General features: G+C 39.7%; 2 protein-coding genes across 3 annotated transcripts in view; both read left to right on the top strand.

The window, feature by feature from the left end:
- aldh1l1 (aldehyde dehydrogenase 1 family, member L1) overlaps positions 1-9,097 on the top strand; it is a 50,914-nt gene extending 41,817 nt beyond the window's left edge. The window contains exons 15-23 of the mRNA XM_075461839.1: positions 919-1,024; positions 1,107-1,194; positions 1,303-1,396; positions 1,485-1,584; positions 1,664-1,762; positions 2,052-2,217; positions 2,349-2,454; positions 2,581-2,780; positions 8,531-9,097. Of these exons, the coding sequence (XP_075317954.1) occupies positions 919-1,024; positions 1,107-1,194; positions 1,303-1,396; positions 1,485-1,584; positions 1,664-1,762; positions 2,052-2,217; positions 2,349-2,454; positions 2,581-2,780; positions 8,531-8,586 (1,015 nt within the window). The 3' untranslated portion in view covers positions 8,587-9,097. The remainder of the gene's footprint in view (positions 1-918; positions 1,025-1,106; positions 1,195-1,302; positions 1,397-1,484; positions 1,585-1,663; positions 1,763-2,051; positions 2,218-2,348; positions 2,455-2,580; positions 2,781-8,530) is intronic.
- Positions 9,098-9,507: 410 nt separating this feature from the next.
- LOC142377947 (uncharacterized) lies at positions 9,508-13,970 on the top strand. Of its 2 annotated transcripts, none has more exons than XM_075462282.1 (4): positions 9,508-9,613; positions 9,886-9,970; positions 11,058-11,122; positions 11,218-13,970. In XM_075462282.1, exons 1-4 carry the CDS (start codon positions 9,604-9,606, stop codon positions 12,351-12,353), a joined length of 1,296 nt encoding a protein of 431 aa, XP_075318397.1. In that variant the 5' UTR covers positions 9,508-9,603; the 3' UTR covers positions 12,354-13,970. The 2 variants fall into 2 exon arrangements, with proteins under 2 accessions (XP_075318397.1, XP_075318396.1); XM_075462281.1 differs by having other exon boundaries at positions 11,189-13,970.
- The last annotated feature ends 530 nt before the right edge of the window (positions 13,971-14,500 follow it).

Raw genomic sequence — 14,500 nt, 5'->3', positions numbered from 1 at the left:
TGCCTCCCCTGTGTCTGTGAGCCAACACAGTGTGCTACAGACTCATTCACAACTCCTCTTCACTGTTGCCAACTTGGTGACTACAATAAATGTGTATTGATGGATTTATCACCGTTATTCTTGAGGCTATCAGTCAGTCTAGTTAATCAGAAATTACAACACTCTACACCAATCAGCTACAACAGTAAACCACTGACATGTAAAGTAACACAGTTTATCTTGTTAGAATGAAATTTTCTGCATTGATTCTTACTACCCACCTAAACATTAGATCAGTTACCAGATAATCTAGGACACCATCAGATAATATTTGCATCATTTCAATCATTAAATTGTGGCCTTCTAAAATGCATACAAACATGTTAGTCAAAATTATACAAAATTGAGCTTCAGAAAAACAGACTAAGACAGCCAGATAATGTGGTTGGGATCATATCACTCCTACATATATATATGCTCAACAAGACTCAATTGGACCTCCGCGCTCTTTACATGCGGCAAAGTTTCATATTTTTGCACTTTTTCTAAAAAACAATAAAGTGTAAGTGTATATTAATACAGCAGAAGTCCAAAGAAAGCTGCTCTCATTTACATATTTTCCTGTTTCTTTATTCAAAGGGCCAGAAATATTTTTAAGCATAAAGTCCAACCAACCATGAGTAAACATTATTACACTTTGTTCATGTTACTCCTCTGTATAGTGTCCATTAATAATGACCTTAGCAAACAATTTTCCCTTATGCGTTGAACAAAGCGTTCTTATAGACACATAGCCAACTTTGTTTCTTCCTGTTTTGCTTTGGCTTGTTATTAACTAAGTAGGCGTTACTAGCCTGTCTATAGACTTCTAGGCTTGTCCCCTTGTTGTGTGACAGTTATTATCAGACTTTGTATCATTAGCACCTTTTTGTCCCCCAGAGTGTGTGCCATTGTGATTCCCTGGAACTATCCCCTGATGATGCTGGCTTGGAAGACAGCAGCCTGTCTGGCAGCTGGAAACACAGTGGTCCTCAAACCTGCACAGGTTAGACTCACATCTTACAGACACCACACATGAAACAAAACGTCATGAAGTTATCTAGGTCATTTATGTTATATATTCCTAGGTGACTCCACTTACAGCACTTAAGTTTGCTGAATTGACAGCGAGAGTGGGATTTCCCAAAGGGGTGATTAACATTCTGCCTGGATCAGGTAGGAAAAAATACCTTCAGCCCAGTCAGACAGTAAAGGTGTGGCATGTTCCTGCGGTTAACTAATGAAGCTTCAGAGTTTTTCATAAAGTTTATTCTTCTCCTTTAGGTGCTCTGGTAGGTCAGCGTCTGTCAGACCATCCTGACGTGCGTAAACTGGGCTTCACAGGTTCCACTGAAATCGGCAAACACATCATGAAAAGGTGAGAGAAGCACCTTCACAATATTAAAAAGAATGTAAAACAACACAACAGCTAAGCTTAATTTGTCTGTACTCTGTTTCCTCTAAAGTTGCGCGGTCAGTAATGTTAAAAAAGTCTCTTTGGAGCTCGGAGGAAAATCACCACTCATCATCTTCAGTGACTGTGATATGGACAAGGCTGTGCGCATGGTGAGTTAATTGACAGGAGCTTTCATTATCATTTAGCATGAATGTTAATTGTTAATTAGTTGTTGTCTGTGTATTTCAGGGAATGAGCGCAGTCTTCTTCAACAAAGGAGAAAACTGTATTGCTGCTGGCCGACTGTTTGTGGAGGACTCTATTCATGACCAGTTTGTGAAAAAAGTCGTATGTCTCCCAGAGTCTTTTCAAACAAAAAAAAAAAGCTGCCTACTTGTTTCTATTTTTATTACTCTTGTTTCCTCACAGTCAATGAAATTATTGTTCATTTATTTATTTTTTTGTTTTAAGCCATTTCTTGGGCTATACATCTGGGCATAAACAGGATGAATAATGTGTTTTGATATATAGATGATGCAAAGAGATGGCACCAGAGCCTCAGGATACAAATAAAGACTCAAAAGACGCAAATCTCCTTAATATGGCCTTAAAGATCATTTGGTGTCTTCTGTCTCAGGTTGAGGAAGTCAAAAAAATGAAGATAGGTGATCCGTTGGACCGCTCTACAGACCATGGCCCTCAGAACCACAAAGCCCACATGGACAAACTGGTGGACTATTGTCAGACCGGTGTAAAGGAAGGAGCCACCCTAATCTTAGGTGGCAAACAGGTACAGCGACCAGGTGAGAGAGCACAAGCTCAAAGATGTGTCCAACTCAGTGTGATCCACCGAATATGATGGATGCTGTGAACTGAATCCAAATTCGTATCTCATGTAGATCTTTAATCTACTGTCTTGTTCATCTGCTCCCAGGCTTCTTCTTTGAACCCACAGTGTTTACAGATGTCGAAGACGACATGTACATCGCTAAAGAGGAATCATTTGGCCCCATCATGATCATTTCTAAGTTCAAGAGTGGGTAAGCTAAAATCCAAGACTGCTCCACTCATCTTAATAGCTCACATAAGCACTTGTTTCGTTCACTAACTTTGTTTTATCTTCTTTTCTGTTGTGCTTTTTTTCCTTCCGACCTGGTTTCCTTCAGTGAGGTAGATGATGTCCTGAGGAGAGCCAACGCTACAGAGTATGGCCTAGCATCAGGCGTTTTCACTCGGGACATCAACAAAGCTCTGTATGTAAGCGAGAAACTCAACGCTGGCACTGTTTTTGTTAACACCTACAACAAGACAGATGTGGCCTCGCCTTTCGGAGGCGTCAAGCAGTCTGGATTTGGCAAAGACCTGGGTAGGAAAAACTGCTGCTCTGACTGTGTAGATTTTTTTTTAAACTCAAGTTTTTTAACGAGAGTCATGCTCTAAATTTAGTAAAAAGCCTGAACAGACCAGTCACTGTTAAATTTCATATTTAATCCGATCAAGTTTTTTCCATACTCCATAATTTATTTTACATTGTCACATCCATTTTTTTTATCAGTATATAGTGACATCATGAGTTGTATGAGCACCGTCGCCTTACAGCAAGAAGGTTCCAGGTTCGATTCCCGGCTGGCGCATTTTTGTGTGGAGTTTGTATGTTCTCCCTGTGTATGCTTTGGGTTCTCTCTAGGTATCTCTCCGGCTTCCTCCCACCTTCCGAAAACATGCATGTCAGATTAATTGGTGAATCTAAATTTTCCCTAGGAGTGATTAGGAGAGTGCCCGGTTATTTGTCTCCTTTGTCTCTGTGTGGCCGTATGATGGACTGACCTCCTGTCTAGGGTGTATCCCACCTCTCGCCCAATAGCAGCTGGGATAGGCTCCTGCCTCTGAATTGGATTAAGCGGGTATAGAAAATGGATGAATAGATGGGAAAAAAAAAAAGCTTGTGGTGAATTCAATTCAATTCAATTCATTTTTATTTATATAGCGCCAAATACAACAAATGTCATCTCAAGGCACTTAGATAATAAAGTCAAGCCAATTGGAATTCAATTAAGTGTAATCATAATTATTCATAAAATAATCCAATTTGTTCATATAGAGCCAATTCAAAAACAATTTCCTAGCTAAGGAAACCAACAGATTGCACCGAAACTTGTCTTCAGTCCAATCTCCCATCCTGAGCGTGCCTGAGGCGACTGTGGAGAGGAACGACTCCCTTTTAACAGGAAGAAACCTCTGGCAGAACCAGACTCAGGAAGGGTGGCCATCCGCCTCCACCACCTGGGGTTTGAGAAGACAGAAAGGGGTGGGGGGTATCTGTTGGAACAGGGAAACACAAGTTAATGACCACAATAATGTCATTTGAGAAATTAAACAGGGGAAAAAGAGAGTAAAGTGAAGAAAGGTGTGACAGATGAGCTCCCCCAAACAGTAGGCCTATAGCAGCTTAACTATGGGATGTTTCAGGATCACCTGAGCCATCCCTAACTATAAGCTTTATCAAAAAGGAAAGTTTTAACCCTGGTCTTAAAAGTGGAAAGGGTGTCTGCTTCCCGGACATTTACTGGCAGCTTATTCCACAAGAGAGGGGCCTGATGACTGAAGGCTCTGCCTCCCATTCTACTTTTAGAAACTCTGGGAACCTCAAGTAAACCTGCAGTTTGGGAACGAAGTGCTCTGTTAGGAAAATATCTTACAATGAGATCTTTAAGATATGATGGAGCTCGGTCATTAAGAGCTTTATATGTGAGGAGAAGAATCTTAAATTCTATTCTGAATTTAATAGGGAGCCAATGAAGAGAAGCTAAAACTGGAGAAATATGATCTCTCCTGTTAGTTCTCATCAGATCTCTGGCTGCAGCATTTTGGATCAACTGAAGGCTTTTCAGAGAATATGTGGGACAGCCCAATAATAAAGAATTACAGTAGTCCAATCTTGAAGTAACAAATGCATGGACTAGTTTTTCTGCATCACTCTGAGACAAGATGTTCCTAATTTGAACAATATTACGAAAGTGAAAGAAGACAGTCCTAGAAACCTGTTTTATATGCAAGTCAAATGATAAATGCTGGTCAAAAATAACTCCAAGGTTCCTCACTGTAGAACTAGAAGCCAAGGAAATACCATCTAGAGTAACTATATATTTAGACAATTTCTCCCTGAAGCGATCAGGTCCAAAGATAACGACTTCAGTTTTGTCTGAATTTAGAAGCAGACAGTTCTGAGTCATCCAGGTCTTTATGTCTTTAAGACATGCTTGTAGTCTGACCAACCTATTGGGTTCATCTGGTTTTATAGATAAGTACAACTGGGTATCATCAGCATAGCAATGGAAATTTATGCCATGCTGTCTAATAATGTTACCTAATGGAAGCATGTATAAAGTGAAAAGAATCGGTCCAAGCACAGAACCCTGAGGAACTCCATGACTTACTCTGGTGTGTGAGGAAGATTCTTCATTTACAAGAACAAACTGAAATCTATCAGATAAATATGACTTAAACCAGCCTAATGCAGTTCCTTTAATCCCAATAACATGTTCAAGTTTCTTTAATAAGATACTGTCATTGACCGTATAAAATGCAGCACTGAGATCCAACAGGACAAGCACAGACACAAGTCCGCTATCAGAGGCTAAGAGGAGATCATTGGTAACTTTCAGCAGTGCAGTTTCTGTGCAATGATGCACTCTGAATCCTGACTGAAACTCTTCAAACAGATTATTTCTGTGTGAATGATCCCAAAGCTGAGCTGCAACTATTTTTTCAAGAACTTTAGACATAAAAGGGAGATTGGATATAGGTCTATAATGAGCCAACACTTCTGAATCAAGAGTAGGTTTTTTAAGTAAAGGTTTAATTACAGCAACCTTAAAAGTCTGAGGTACATATCCTGTCAACAAAGACAGATTGATCAAATTCAATATGGAAGTGTCAATTAATGGGAAAACCTCCTTGAACAGTCTGGTTGGGATTGGGTCTAAAACACAAGTTGATGGTTTAGAAGAGACTATTGCTATTGTTAGTTCAGAGAGATCAACTGGACAGAAGCTGTCTAAATACAAATCAGGTTCTAAAGATACTTCTAAAGCTGCTGTACTTGATGATACATCACTGATAATAGTGGGAAGGACTCCATCAATCTTCTCTCTGATAGAAACAATTTTATTGTTAAAGAAGCTCATGAAATCATCACTGCTGAGAGTTAAAAGAATAACTGGCTCAGCAGAGCTCGGACTCTTTGTCAGACTGGCTACAGTGCTGAAAAGAAACCTGGGATTGTTCTTATTCTCTTCTATCAATGATGAATAATAAGCAGTTCTAGCTTTACGAAGGGCTTTCTTATACGTAATTAAACTATCTTTCCAGACTAATTGAGACTCTTCTAAATTAGAGGAACGCCACTGTCTCTCCAGCTTTCTTGCAGTCTGCTTTAAAGCACGCAGCTGTGAATTATACCAAGGAGACAACCTCCTCTGACTGATTACCTTCCTTTTCAGAGGGGCAACATTGTCCAGTGCTGTACGCATTGAAACTATAGTGCTGTCAACAAGAGAGTCAAGTGCTGCTGGAGTAAAGTTTAGGTAGTCGTCCTCTGTCATATCTGCACATGGCAGTGAAGAAAAGGATGATGGAATTAATTCTTTAAATCTGGTTACAGCATCCTCTGATAGACACCTTCTATATGTAAATTTCTTCTCAGAAACTGTATAGTCAAGTAATGTAAACTCAAAGGTTATCAGAAAATGGTCAGATAAGACAGGGTTATGAGGGAACACTGTTAAGTGTTCACTCTCAATGCCATAAGTCAGCACAAGATCAAGGGTGTGATTAAGGCAGTGAGTCGGTCTGTGAATACTCTGAGAAAATCCAATAGAGTCCAATATAGAATTAAAGTTCATATTCAGGCTATCATTTTCAACATCTACATGAATATTAAAGTCACCCACTACAATGACTTTATCTGTACTCAGCACTAACTGGGATAAAAACTCTGAGAATTCAGACAGAAACTCAGAATAAGGGCCAGGTGGACGATACACAACAACAAACACAAGAGGTTTCTGTGATTTCCACTTTGCGTGGGAAAAACTGAGAATCAGAGATTCAAAAGAGCTCAAACTAATCTTGGGTCTGGGACTGATTAGTAACCCTGATCTGAAGATAGCTGCCACTCCTCCTCCTCTGCCTGTGGTTCGAGGAACGTGAACATTTAAACAGTCAGAGGGAGTTGATTCATTAATGCTAACATGATCCTCCTGCTGCAGCCAGGTTTCTGTAAGACAAAATATATCAATATGATGATCACAAATCAACTCATTCACTAACAGAGACTTCGAAAGGAGAGATCTGATATTCAGCAAACCACATTTAATAGTTTGATGTTTTTGTTCAGTTAAAGTTTTTGTTTTAATTTTTTTTTTTTTGCACAAGAGGATTTGCTCCTTTTGTGTTAATCGATTGGGTGGGTAGCAGCAGGTGGGAAGCTGCAGAGAAGTGTGTAAGACTACAACTCTGCATCCTGGTCTGAACCCTGGGTTGTCATGTTTTAGGGTGGCAAATAAATTCCTCCATATTTCTAGAAATGAGAGCTGCTCCTTCCAAAGTGGGATGGATGCCGTCTCTCCTAATCAGACCAGGTTTTCTCCAGAAAGATTGCCAATTATCTATGTAGCCCACGTTGTTTGCTGGACACCATCTAGACAACCAGCGATTGTAGGACGACATGCGGCTAAACATGTCATCACTGGTCAGATTTGGCAGGGGTCCAGAGAAAACTACGGAGTCCGACATTGTTTTGGCAAAATTACACACCGATGCAACATTAATTTTAGTGACCTCCGATTGGCGTAACCGGGTGTCATTAACGCCGACGTGAATAACTATTTTACCGTATTTACGTTTATCCTTAGCCAGCAGTTTTAAATAGGATTCTACGTCGCCCGCTCTGGCCCCTGGAATGCATTTGACTATGGTCGCTGGTGTCTCTAATGCCACGTTTCTGACTATAGAGCTGCCAATTACCAGGGTTTTGTCCTCAGCGGGTGTGTCGCTGATGGGGAAAATCTGTTTCAAGCGTGGACAGGTCGATGGTGAACAACGGGCTTGACTTTAGAGCTATGCCTCTTCCCGACAGTCACCCAGCCACCCTGTGATCCCGGCTGCTCAGGTTCTGCTAGGGGGAGGCTAATTGAGCTAGCTACGCTAGGAGGCTCCACACAGTTAAAGGGACCTGGCTCGCTATCGGTTGATTTTCAACAGTGCAGAGCCGAGCTTCCAATTCAGATAAACTCTTTTTTTTGTGATCAAATGTTTATTAAAGATTTCAATGGTTACAACAAACAGTGAAGAATTAGCAAAAACACAACTGAGTACAGTAGGTAGGTAACCATCCCACCCCCACCCCCACCACCCCTCACCTAAACCCACCTGCTACAAATTCCTCCACATATCAACTAAAAATAAAAATAAAACCACATCAGCACCAAAACAGATAGTGCATGACATTAAAAAAAAAAACAACAACAATAACAACAAAAAGAATAGCAGCCATAAGCACGCCCGCCAAGTCGCGCTAATGGAACATACATAACCAACAACAAAGAAACACACTAAGACATAGACAAAGACATACAAATACAGGGGAAAGCTCCAAAATAAACAGGAAGAAGTACAACAACTAAATAATATTGGTAAATCACCTAAGAATCTGCTTTAGAGAGTCAGCTGCAAGAAACCAGTAATTTAAAGTATTTTCAGTGGCTCCATGGACCCGAGCTGTAGACAGTTCCAAATATACTACATCTAGAAAAGACAGAATCCACTGTCTGGTGCTGAGCACCTGGGGGGGTTTCCATCGTAGTACAATAATTTTTTTAGCAGCTGTCAGGCCAGCTAACACAATGCGCTTCTTCAGCCTATCAATATTCAATTCAGATAGGTCATTAAGTAACAACACTGGGACATCAACTGGTACCGTAACTGATAGTAAATTAGATAGTGTGGCTGCCAATTCAGATAACCTCTGAATTGGATAACAGGCATGATAACCTCTTCAGATAACCTCTGAATTGAATAACATGCATGTTTACTTTCTGTTTGTCACTCCAACAGGACAAGAGGCTCTCAACGAATACCTGAAGACAAAGGCGGTGACCATCGAGTATTAAGACAGCAGTGATGCATGTGAACACTGACAGAAGACAAAGTTATACTGACTATAATTCTGTTAGTGTCTTAACATGCTAATCAATCATATTAACGTGCTAAATTTTAACACATTTTTTCGAACACATGTTCAATCCTCAATAACTGTGCCATTAAGACAAGCTGTGAGAAAAAATGTCCTGAATTATTCAAATGAAGATTGTTTCTAGGAAGCCCCACTGTTATTATGTTACAAGACTGAATTTTTGTATTAACAAACTTAATTTATTTCTAATATGACTTACATTATGTCAGGAAAGTACTATGAAATGTAACATTCCTGATAAAAACTATTAGTTATCAACAAAAAGTATTGAGCACCCCACAGCTGCAGACCTTTTTTTCCTTTTGTGTTCACCATCTTCAAAGCTGTTTCATGATCTGTATTTGATCGATATAAACACATGTACCATGAAAAATCATCATAATAAGAAAATGTTTTATTCATAAAATCTAAACATCTTTAATGCTTTAATAAATGCATATTTCAAGTATACAATTATTACTGCTTCCAGTACTTGACATTTTTTTTATCCATACAATACAAACACAGTGTATTCCTGAGTGTAAATTATGTGTGTACTGTTGAGTAATAAGTGCTAACCGAGCTGCTGCTTGACCAGGACACTCTTGTAAAAGAAAAAAGATAATCTTAAGAGTTCAACCTTTTCCCAGCCGATCCCAGCTCCTGTAAAATGATTAGATGCTGAGCGACGCTGCACTGCGCTCTGCTGGACGGAACCCGAATCGTTCATGATAACAAAAGGGGGCCTTTCGTGCATTTCGGACCGCCCACTTATTGTGATCATCCCAGCAACATTTTTAGCTTGAACAGCCCTCTCGCTCATTTCATTGGTGCCTGCTGGAAACTGGGATGGGCACTATTCTGCAGGAGCGACTGACACGACGGTGTCCAGAGAGGGCTTCTGTTAGGGACGGTGAATGAGAAAAAAAGGTTTCGTGGAGCAACAGCGATCCGAATGTGGTCAGGTACGTCCATATATTATTGTCATTTGATTATTTTCATTAAACAGTAATAGCCACGGGAGAGAATGGCGCTGTTAGTGTTTTCGCCGGTTTTTTGCGGTGGCGCAGACATCAGGTTGTTTGTGTGACAGGAGACACTGTAAGCTGCTAAACATGAGAACATTATTTATAAAGCAGGCGGCCATGGTGCCTCTACAAAGCACCGCTCATATTCGGCATATACTGTACTCTATATGTACTGTACTCTAATTTCCACTAAATTATTTTTTTCAAAGTATCAAAATGGGAAGGCGAGAATCGCAAAGGACGTCTACTCAGCCTCAGCTCCAGTTTCCAAGTCAGGAAAATAATTATGAGAAGGTGAGTGGTGAACAGCCAAGCCATTGATCTGTTGTGCAGTCACTGTCTATAATAGTTTCATATAATCGATAACTGATGACTTTTCAAATGTGAGAATTTCATTGTTTGAGAATTGTTTCAGAATATTATTTTTATTTTCTTTCTGTTACCTTACAATAAACTAAATATTAATTTTATATAGAAGTTTATGGACATTCAAATTTTTGAACATTTGGCCTTTGTTCAAACAAAATAAAGTTTAGACACATTGTCTAAAAAAAGGCCAAGAGAATCAGTGTGATAATTAACACTGACTTTTAAAAAAGGTTCAATAAACCTGAATATATCAACACTATACCTCACAAATTATCATGATTCAGGTGACACCATCGCATGGCTCATAAAGATTTTCAAATACACAAACTCATGAAGACATCTGAACCAATTTGATGAGTAAAAACAACTGAAACAGAAGCAAGCTAAATTCAAATTCATTTCCTGTGTTGGTTCTAAACCAACACGAATGAAGCCCATTTGGGTTTAACAAATAATAGGGAACTTCATATGAGGCACTTGTAGTCCTCTATTCAACCTACATGATGCTTTTAACATCAGGTCAGTTTGGATCAGTGACTAATTCCACATGAGTTTTATTTTTCTTATTTTTTCTGTATATCTTACATCCTAATGTTTATAGCTATGAAATCTATTAACACGAGCAATGGGGGGCACAGATTGGAGATTCTTTTCTGTGTTTATACAATTTTATCATACGTTTTGTTAGAGAATGATAACAATCCAACTTCAGTTTGAATTTGTGTCAGTAATTTGAACCACATCGTGAGGGAGGTTGCAAAGAAAAAGGTCAAACTTTTGAGAATTCTGTGCTCAACTGTTCAACACATTCAGTGGATAAAAACCTTTAGTTACATCTTTTTTTTCTGTTTATCTTTATTTCCTGATTGTTTGTTCTCTTTATGACAGAAAAAAAGGAAATTATCAGTTTAATAAATAGTTACAAAAATAATTTATTTATTTGGATTCAAAGAATGAAAATGTGTTAGTGATATGTAGAGCATCTCAGGCATAATTGTATCTGTAATCACAGAAACCACAAAGAAGAAAGCACAAGTCTAAGGTCCCGTCAACCAAATGCAAATTTCTTCAACACAGGTGAGATGTGCAGATTTTGTTCTCTTGTGTTTCTCGGCTTCTCAAGTTATAACACTTTCCCTGCAGTGCTCAGGGAATCTCTGTGTCTCATCCAGAGCTTCCTGCAGAAGGAAGGATGGAACCGAAGGTCCTGTCAGCTGCTCGGCGTTGTGGCCACAGAGAACACAAACCCACTGCTATGAGAGGGCGAAAACACACAACAGCCTCTTCCTTCCCCCACCTGTTAGATTCCAGCTCTGACCTGCTGGAGACAACCCCCCCCCAGCTGGAGGTGGGAGGGCTGAGGAGTTGTGCACAAGAGGAAAGTGACACAGACTTATCTGAGTGTGAAAGACTTCCTGTGTCATCTTCTAGTCGAGGTCCTCCGCAGCTTGAGCTCAGGCCAGAGGTCATTGAGCCTGAAGACTGCTTTTCTCACAGCTACAGAATCAGAGGACAGAACCATGTAGGGTTTGACTTCCCAGATTTCCTTCCTCCACCGTTTAATTCATGGAGCCTCAGTCAGTTGGCGGTTTTCTACAACATGGAGGGCAGAGCTGCCCCACGGCCCCGGCCTGTGGGCCCTTTGGAAAGGAACCTGGAGAGGCTGCTGCAGCTGGAGTGGCATCAGATCCAGACCATCCAGGAGGAGAGTGGAAAGTCAGCCGTGCCAGAAATTATATCCAGCTGTCACAGGTCACCTGCTGCTGCCTCATCCCGCCTCAGCTCTCCTAAGTGCATTCTCCAGTGTCAGCGCGCCTTCCCCCTCACCTTCCTCTCCTCCATAGCCAGTCACTCTACCCTGCTCTCTGGCTGCGCCTGCACTCTCTGCCGGATCCGCTACTCCACCTGTAGGACATCACGCTGCAGCTCCATTCACAGCTACAATCATCAGTCCAGACTGAGTCCAATGCTGGAGCGCAGCAGGGGACCCACATCGCTCCCCAAACGGAGCTACAGCGAGAGCCGAGTACATTCCTCAGAGAGGAATTCTCGAGCTCAAAGGTTTAGCAGCCCTGTGAGGACCAACAGTTACCTCAGGAGAATGCAAGCTTCAGGAAACATCCGCAACCCTATCCAAGGTGCTACAATCAAAACAAAGTCTACTGTCAGGGACTCTATTGATCATGTGGGAAAGGGGGATGTATTGGGGAGCAGGGTGGGAGTGTTTAGGAGGAGGAGTGGCTCAGAGCAAAGGAGAGTGGAAGCAGAGACAACAGAATGGATCAGAGAAAAGGTGGAGCGACTATGATTGTAGAAAAGGAAGAACTGAGCGACGGAGATTGGCTGAATTTCAGGAGCAAGAAATAAAACCAGATTCTGTCACTGCCATATGAACAATTTACCTGGGTCCAAATGTTCTCCCATCCGAAGGCCAGGCTGGCCAAAACAGGATGAATTTGTTATATAACAGCAAGTTTAGTGTATGTATTACCTGGATAAAACAGATACTCTCACCACTTTTAAGATTCAGTCTTGAATGTATATTTTCTTTCTTTCTTTCCTCATTATTTTAATGAGTTGACATGTAATAATCATGTTTTTTTTAGCACTGGGTGTTATTTATTTCTGTTTATTGTCAGAGGTTTATAAGTTATCTACATATTTATGTTTTACAGTAGTTTTATGTTGTGTTTGCAGTTAAATAAGCTAATACCTGAGTGATTGTTTACATTGATTGTTTGATTAATCATTTGTAAAAGAGCATGGACATCTGAAAAGTATCTTTGTTTTTGATTAAGATAAACCTAGTAGCCATTGTTAGCACAATAAATGATGTATACATTTATATGACCAGTTTTATAATTCTTGATATTTACATCAATGTATATGTCATCAAATTACACCAAACAGTTTAAACTGACAATATCACAGATAAGCATCTCCAGTCTTGGCTGTTTTTTTAAACTGTAAGACCAAATTGAACAACCTCGTGTTCTTATTAGATCAACTTAGAAGTCAAGTATTGTTGTTCATATCACCTGGCTAGAGAGATAAAAGCTGATATTTTTACTTTTGTCTGATGAAAACTATAAATTAGATGATATAAATTCAAAGCTTTTGGCTGTTATTAACTGCAGTATCAGAGATATATCCCAGCAACGCTGCATGTATGTAATCCATGTAATGTAAGTTGACTTTTTCATTGTGCCATATGCTGAAACTTTTGGTTGGTTTGACCAATGTGTTGCATTATGAAAACGGATACAACCAGGTCCCAGTATGACCAGGACCCAGCTCTATGTTACTGATACACAACCTGCCACTGTTTTTTAAGATTTGGTGAACATAGCTTATTCTTGGTAAAGGGCACCTTCTTCTGTGACTACAATATTTGTAGCATTAATGTGACTTTGTTTGTGTTCATGAAGTTAGACTTGCAGTTTGGAGCACATGCAGCCACCCGGCACATTACTATAAATCTGTCACTTCCTCTTCATTTACACCTTTGATTACATGTTTGTAAAAATGTAAAGTTTTTGTCTGTCACTTGTCTCTGGTTCATAATGCCCAACTGGTGCTGCAGCGAGACCTGCCTGTGAGGTCCTCTTCTTTTGGATGTCACAGCAATTGGTACCCTTTAAGTATATACTCTAGAAAGGGTATTAGTCCATAGCATAGCTAAAATAAAGACAGAAAACCATGCACTCTCATACCTTGGGTTAGTGTAGAATCACTAATAAATCTCACTTTTACATTTCTGAGCTACAAGAGGAAGCCAGAGATCTAGCCAGAGCTATTGTCTCCACTGGAATCCACAGTGATGTGGTAGTTAGCAGTGTTGCTTCACAGTAAAGGGTTCCTGATTGTCCACTGTCTGTGGAAATCTGATAACTGAAGGGGTAGCTGATCAACAGCAAAATAACATTTCGGAAAGAATTCTAAATTTCCAATTCGCTTAAATACAAGGTCTGGAATTAAGTGCCAAAATGTATTATGATCTTTAATTTATTGTTGAAGCCAGTTCAACTGGGAAATCACATTTGAAGTAATTAAATCATTCATCATTCAGCCTCTTTTATTGTAGAAGTTACTTATCAATACAGGGATAAATTAATTGGTAACCTTCTTTCTTTTACAGTTCACTAATTATCACATTATTACCTAGTAAGTACTCTGTAAGTTTCAGTGTATTACTATGTAATAAACAATTTTTTTAATGTGTAATTACAATTTAGTGGCTAATTTGCAATCAAATTACTGTTGAACAGTCTCAGAATTACCCACTATTTACCAATGGATTACTCAGTAAATTGCCACATATTACCAGGTAATTGCTGCTGTTAATAACCTTAAGCAGATGAGGAAAAGCTTTGACTTCTTACATTTATTATGTTATTACCATGTAACTGTATTACAGTTTTCTACTTATATTTTTTCTTAACATTGGCTATCTTA

Source organism: Odontesthes bonariensis, chromosome 3, assembly GCF_027942865.1.
Source record: "Odontesthes bonariensis isolate fOdoBon6 chromosome 3, fOdoBon6.hap1, whole genome shotgun sequence".
In the NCBI taxonomy this organism is placed as follows: Eukaryota; Metazoa; Chordata; class Actinopteri; order Atheriniformes; family Atherinopsidae; genus Odontesthes; species Odontesthes bonariensis.
The sequence above is the reverse complement of the archived record's forward strand: the minus strand, read 5'-3'. Positions and strand labels throughout refer to the sequence as shown.

Excerpts from the sequence above, each read along its gene's own strand:
- LOC142377947 (XM_075462281.1), top strand. The coding sequence starts at position 9,893 with ATGGGAAGGCGAGAATCGCAAAGGACGTCTACTCAGCCTCAGCTCCAG. Across the intron at positions 9,971-11,057 it reads AGGAAAATAATTATGAGAAG|AAACCACAAAGAAGAAAGCA; the intron begins GTGAGTGGTGAA and ends CTGTAATCACAG. Across the intron at positions 11,123-11,188 it reads TGCAAATTTCTTCAACACAG|TGCTCAGGGAATCTCTGTGT; the intron begins GTGAGATGTGCA and ends CTTTCCCTGCAG.